Here is a 6,643-nt window from a genome sequence, read left to right as displayed (position 1 = left end):
CATATGCACATACAATATATGACATTATTATATACTAGCTTGGGGACCCGGCAATGCCCGGATTATTTGAAAAAAGCATTATTTGTATTTGAATGTTAGATATTCTCAGTTTGACGTGGGTGAACTACAATTCCCAGAATCGTGGGTCAATCCTCCCCAAAGCTTGCCAGTATTCAAAGTTGGCCATTTTGGATCTGTGTACCAAGTGTGGTCCAAATCTGTCGTCGACTGGTCATCGCCTAGCTGCAGTGCTTTCTGGATGGGGGTGAACTACTACAACTCCCAGATTTCTGGGGCAATTGTCCCGAAAAATCTGTCAGTGTCCACAGCAGGCAATGTTGAGTCTGTGTGCATAGTTTGATCCAGTGCTCTTTGGATGCAGGTGAACTACAACTCCCAACATCAAGGCCCATTCCCACAAACCCCTGCAGTATGTTCAGTTGGTCATGAGTCTTCTCTGTGTAAAGTTTTGTCCATTGTTGGTGGGGTTCACTGTTTCTCTGAATGCAGGTGAATTATAACTCCCTTTCCCCCAAACTTGTCCAATATGTTCTGTTGGTTATGGGCACTGTGTGTGTGAAATTTGGTCCTGGTCCATCATCGGTGACTACTCCCAAATGTCCAGGCCAATTCCCCTCAAAAACTACCAGTATTCAAATCTGGACATATCGGATATGCAGTGCAAGTTTGGTCCAGACCCATCATTGTTTGAGTTCATAGCGTTCTGTGTCAGAACCCTGCTACTAGAGCCTGGATGTGGCTCTGAGTTTCAGGGTCACTGACATTGATAAGACACCTGCGTCCCAGGACTCGGAGGAGAAACGGCTGATGGACTTGGCGGGGAATTTGCGCGGGGTTTTACTGAGCGGGAAGAGACTGTTCAAATGAGGGGGAGGGTATATAAAGGAGGGTTGGCCGGAGCCTCCCATTCTTGGCTTTTCTGATGTTCATGTTTCCTACAGTAAAAGTTCCTGGTGATACCACAAAGAGTCTCGTGTGTTCATTCAGGAGCGGCTGTGGTGAGCTGACACTAAGCCAAGAATACGGACACCATCCCGCTGTAGCGGTGAGGTGTAACATGCAAGTGGAGGATGAAGAGCTCTTGGGCGCCGGAGGAGGAAGGTCGGAAAGGGCCACTCCCGAGACGGACGCTGAGTTCCACCAGCTGGCGGCCCTGGCGTCATCCACCGCTTATGCCCAGCCAAATGGGGTAACCCAGAGGCGCGGAGTGGTGCGGGGAGATAGCACCGGAGGAGAGGAAGGTTCACCTTCCCCAGGCCCGCAAAAGATGGTGTTTCTGGAGGAGAGGATGTCGGCGATGGAGACCACCCTGGCAGTGATGTCGAGGGCGATGGAGCGCCTGGCGGTTTTGGCGGAGCCGGAGCGAGGAAGGGAACTCCGGGCTAGCTCAATGTGGGACGTGAGCATGGGAAGCAGCCAGGGCTTTGCAGACCTCCCAGCACCGAAGGGAAGGGAAATGCGAAAGGAGCCCGGTGCCCGGCCCAAGATCCGAACGAGCCTGACGCGGGTGGAGGAGAGTGACGACGAAGGGGAAAAGCCTCCGAGAATCTCGGCTACACTCCCAACTGAGACCCTGGTGCCCCTGGCGAATGCCGGGCGTGGCACAGGACGAAGGGAAGCAGCAGCGGGGCCCACTGGCCCGCAAGGGGGCTTGCGACGGGCGGAGGATTGGGGATTGCCACCACAGGGACCCCTACCGAGACGAGAGGAACTAAGGATCGAGTTTGGGGGAGAGTCCTCTGAACTGGATTTTTTCCTGACCACGGTGAGGGGCTATATGGAGGACAATGCCCACACTTTTAGAACGGAATCCAGCCGGGTACGGGCCATTGGTGCAGTGTTGAAGCGGGGAGCGGCCAGCTGGTACGTTCAACTACACGCGCGGCGCGACCCATGTCTGGGGTCACTCCGACGCTTTATGGGGGCCCTGGAGACCCGTTTCCGAGATCCACTGGAGCAGATCCGGGCGAGGGAGGAGTTGAAGACCGTCTCCCAGGGGCAGAGGTCGGTGTCTGAGTATGCGGAGGAGTTCCAATGCCTCGCTGAAAAGGTGCCGGAATGGTCTGCAGTGACAAAGATAGAACTCTTCAAAGAGGGGCTCAGGCGGGAGATCCTCTCCTGGGCGGTGCATCGTGATGAGCCTGACACACTGCGCGGATGGATTCAGCTGGCGGGGCGCATCGAGACATCGCTGGCCCAGGCGAGGAGGCACCGAGGAGGGCTACAGCAGCGGCCGCAGATGAAAGAGGGGAGCCGGAAGGAGGGATCAACCCCAGCCGGGAGGAGAACGGAGCCGACAGGGAACGTGAGCACCAGCAGGAGGGGCTGCTTCGTGTGCGGCCGTTTGGGCCACAGGGCTGCCGAGTGCTGGCAGAGAAAAGGGGAAGGCGGAGGCCCGCCCAAACCAAGAGCCGTGGCAGGGAAACGCGCCGAGGAAGAACCACCGATGAGGCACCACTCGGGGGGGTTGGTAAGTCAGGACAAAGCCATGATAGTGGTCCCCATTCAGCTTGAAAGTGGCAGCAAACAAGCAACCTGCAAAGCATTTGTGGATTGTGGATGTTCCAGGAACATCATCTCCCCTGAATTAGCCGAGGGATTGGGATGCGAAAGAACGAACCTAGAATCCCCAATAGCTTTCTCGCAGTTGGACGGATCCACAGCATCGGGATCATTAGCTAAGTACAGTGCCGAAGATGTAAAGTGTAAGATAGGGAGTTGGGAAGGAAAGGTGTCATTTGTGATATCACAAATAGCCAGCTATAATGTTATACTAGGCATGCCATGGCTGGGGCAGGCCAACCCGCAAATCAACTGGGAGGATAAGAGCATGATCTTCAGGATGAAGTTGGAAGAAGGGAGCCAGGAAGTGGAGAGAGAGCCGGGGAAAAGGGGGGAGGAAGACTCTATCAGGATAGCAGAACTGGCAGATAAATTACCCCCAGAGTATCGGGATTTTGTGGACGTATTTGATGAGAAGGAAGCAGACAGTTTCCCACCGAAGCGGAGAGTTGAAGTGAAGATAGAGCTAGTCCCAGGAGCAGAGCTTCCCAAGGCAAAAATATACCCGATGTCAGCTAGGGAAAAGGAGGAACTGAGAAAATACATTGATAAAAACCTAGCGAGGGGTTTCATAGAGCCTTCAAATTCCCCTCTAGGGGCGCCTGTGTTGTTCAGGCGGAAAAAGGACCAAACGCTGAGGCTCTGCATTGACTACAGGGGCCTGAATGCAATCAGTTCTGGAAATAAATACCCCCTACCTTTAGTGAAGGACTTGATCGCCCAGTTATCGGAGGGACAGATATTCACTAAATTGGACTTAATTGAAGCGTACCATAAATTGCAGATTAAACCAGAGGACAGGTGGAAGACGGCCTTCTCCTGTGCATTCGGATTATTCAATTATCGTGTGCTCCCTTTCGGTTTGTGCGGCGGAGGCGCCGCGTTCATGCAATTAATCAACGAAGTGTTGCATCCATTGTTGTACAAAGGAGTCTTTGTTTTTTTAGATGACATATTGTTAGTATCTCGGACTAAGGAGCAACACATAGAACTAGTCAGGGAAGTCCTGCAAAAGTTGAGAGAAGCAAAACTGTATGCGAAGCTTGCCAAGTGCGAGTTCAATAAAGACCAGATAGACTTTCTGGGGTATAGGATTTCCTCCCAGGGAGTGGCGATGGACCCTGCGAAGGTAGAAGACGTGAGGGGGTGGGAAGCCCCCAAAACACGGAAGCAGCTGCAATCCTTCCTAGGGTTCGCAAACTTCTATAGAACATTTATCAAGGACTTTGCGCGCCTCACTTTGCCATTAACGGATTTGTTAAAGACTAAAGGCAGGGGAGAAACAGCCAAAGTGAAGGCCCCAGGGGCCAAACTGACCTGGACAATAGAATGCCAGGAAGCTTTCGAAGCCCTTAAAAAGCGTTTCACTGAGGAGCCTGTCCTACAGCACCCGGATATGTCTAAAGCCTTTGTATTACATTGCGATGCGTCAGACCGGGCATATGGGGCAGTTCTGCTACAGAAAGACGAGGGGGGGAACCTGAAGCCATGTGGCTATCTGTCAAAAAAGTTTAGCGATACAGAAAAAAACTGGCCGATTTGGGAGAGAGAAGCCTTAGCGATTCTAAAAGCACTAGAGTGCTGGAGACACTTCCTGGAAGGAAGTGGAACACCGTTTGAGGTGTGGACTGACCATAGAAATTTACAGTATCTAAGATCCCCTCGTAAACTATCAGCGAAGCAAATTAGATGGGCCCAATATTTCAGCCGTTTTGATTTCAGACTCAGATTCTTCCAGGGGAAACATAATATACTCGCTGACGCTCTCTCTCGGATGCCTCAGCACGGGGGAGGAATTCAGGAATCTGAAGGGAGTATTTTTCTTGATAAGCAATGGGGCCTGGCAGTACTAACTCGAGCACAAGCGGCCAAAGAAAACAAACGTACTGCCATTTCCACGGGGGGAGGAGAAATATGGGAGGAAGAGTTGAAGCGAGCGTATGGAATGGACAAATGGTTACAAACAAACAAAGAAAAGGGAGAATTGTGTGGGGATTTGGTGTTTGTAAATAAGAAATTGTATATTCCTGAATGTTTAAGACGAGAAATGTTAAGGAAGTACCATGATAACAAGGGTGCGGGTCATCTAGGCCCCACCAGGACTATTAAACTGTTGGCCAAACAATGCTGGTGGCCCGGAATGAGGAAAGACGCCAGGGGATACGTCACGCAGTGTGAATTATGTGCAGAGGGAAAAACACCACCGGGGAAGCCCCAGGGGCTATTGCAGAAGGTGGTGGAGCCCAGGAGGCCATGGGAATGCGTAGCCATGGATTTTGTAGGCGAACTACCCCCCAGCAGAGGCCACAGATACATTTGGACAATATTGGACCTATTCTCAAAACAGGCACACTTTGTGGCTCTGCCAAAACTTCCTTCAGCTGAAAAACTTGCTGATTTGTATGTGAAGCATGTATATCGCCTACATGGGTGTCCCGACAAGATAATTAGTGACCGGGGAGTCCAATTTACTGCAAAATTTTGGGGAAAATTCTTACAGCTGTTAGGAGCAGAAAGGAACCTGAGCTCGGCCTTTCATCCCGCGACCAACGGGGGGGTCGAACGTACCCAACAGACACTGTGCCAATTCTTAAGGATGTACACCAATTATAGACAGGATGATTGGGCGGACCTTCTTCCGTTTGCTGAGATGGCTTTTAACGGGGCCGTACATTCGGCCACAGGTCGTGCCCCATTCGAAATAGTATACGGACAGGAGGTGGCACCTTTCCCCAGGCTACCCGAGTGGAAGGAAGGGGAGGGCCAGACCGACGAGGAATGGCCGGCCAAAATCAAGCAAGGGTGGCAAACCGTGGTAGAGGCATTGCGGGAAACACAAAAGAAGTACAAGCTCTTTGCGGATCGTAGGCGCCGAGAGGGGGACAAATTGGGCGAAGGAGATCTGGTTTGGCTGAGCACAAAAAACCTGAAATTGGGGTTCCCATCCAAGAAATTGGCTCCACGCTATATAGGGCCATTCAGGGTAGCAAAAAGAATAAACGAAGTGACCTATGAGCTGAGGCTACCAAAGGACCTAGGAAAGGTACACCCGGTATTCCATTGCAGCCTGTTAAAAAAGTATAAAGGAACTCTGGACAGCGGAGAACAATAGTTGTGTTTAATCTTTTCCTTCCAGGACGAAGGGGAGGAGGACGCCATGTCAGAACCCTGCTACTAGAGCCTGGATGTGGCTCTGAGTTTCAGGGTCACTGACATTGATAAGACACCTGCGTCCCAGGACTCGGAGGAGAAACGGCTGATGGACTTGGCGGGGAATTTGCGCGGGGTTTTACTGAGCGGGAAGAGACTGTTCAAATGAGGGGGAGGGTATATAAAGGAGGGTTGGCCGGAGCCTCCCATTCTTGGCTTTTCTGATGTTCATGTTTCCTACAGTAAAAGTTCCTGGTGATACCACAAAGAGTCTCGTGTGTTCATTCAGGAGCGGCTGTGGTGAGCTGACAGTTCTGAGTGTAGGTGAACTACAACTCCTCTAAATTCCCCAGTAGTAGTCACAGTGCTCTGACTTGAGGCAGGGTGAACTACAACTTCCACCATGTGGAGTCAATCTCCCAAACTCCTCCAGTAAATTTAGTTGCTGCTCAGTTCTGCTGTGTTTGTTATGCAGACAGATTTAAAAGGAAGGGCAGTAGGCGAGGTCATGCAAATTTCACAGCAATGGAAAACTCTGGGATGCCTGCTTGTGGTGGAGGAAAATGCAAAATCTAGGATGAAATGGTCCCTAAATGAAAGCATTCCTTGGCTGGCGGGCCGTAATGTTTGGGGAGGACATTGGCAGGGGTTGAGGCTACATGCAGAGGCGGTTCTACCACCAGGCAAACTAGGCATTTGCCTGTGGCGCCATGTTGTTGGGGGCACCATCGAGGCAACTCCTGTTTCCTGCGGCAGGAAGGAGCCTAGGTTGCCGCTTTGGGGAGCAGAGACGCTCCCCAAAGCAAGATGGTGCCGGCAGTGGGGCGGTGCCTGGGCTTGAAAACAGTCTTTTGCTTCAAGAAAAGTAAAAAAATAATAATGCAGGAACAGAAAATAATCCGGATTATCT

At 51.4% G+C, this 6,643-nt stretch overlaps 1 protein-coding gene across 1 annotated transcript; it reads left to right on the top strand.

Moving 5' to 3' along the window:
- The first annotated feature begins 727 nt into the window (after positions 1-727).
- LOC134298237 (uncharacterized) lies at positions 728-6,001 on the top strand. Its single transcript, XM_062977710.1, has 2 exons — positions 728-2,491; positions 5,720-6,001. Exons 1-2 carry the CDS (start codon positions 944-946, stop codon positions 5,759-5,761), a joined length of 1,590 nt encoding a protein of 529 aa, XP_062833780.1. The 5' UTR covers positions 728-943; the 3' UTR covers positions 5,762-6,001.
- Positions 6,002-6,643: the final 642 nt, after the last annotated feature.

Source organism: Anolis carolinensis, chromosome 4, assembly GCF_035594765.1.
Source record: "Anolis carolinensis isolate JA03-04 chromosome 4, rAnoCar3.1.pri, whole genome shotgun sequence".
NCBI lineage: Eukaryota > Metazoa > Chordata > Lepidosauria > Squamata > Dactyloidae > Anolis > Anolis carolinensis.
The sequence above is the reverse complement of the archived record's forward strand: the minus strand, read 5'-3'. Positions and strand labels throughout refer to the sequence as shown.

What these genes read in the sequence shown, in the direction of transcription:
- LOC134298237 (XM_062977710.1), top strand. Translation starts at nt 944, where the DNA reads ATGTTCATGTTTCCTACAGTAAAAGTTCCTGGTGATACCACAAAGAGT. An exon ending in GGCACCACTCGGGGGGGTTG is followed by an intron (nt 2,492 to 5,719) that starts GTAAGTCAGGAC and finishes TTTTCCTTCCAG; the next exon opens with GACGAAGGGGAGGAGGACGC.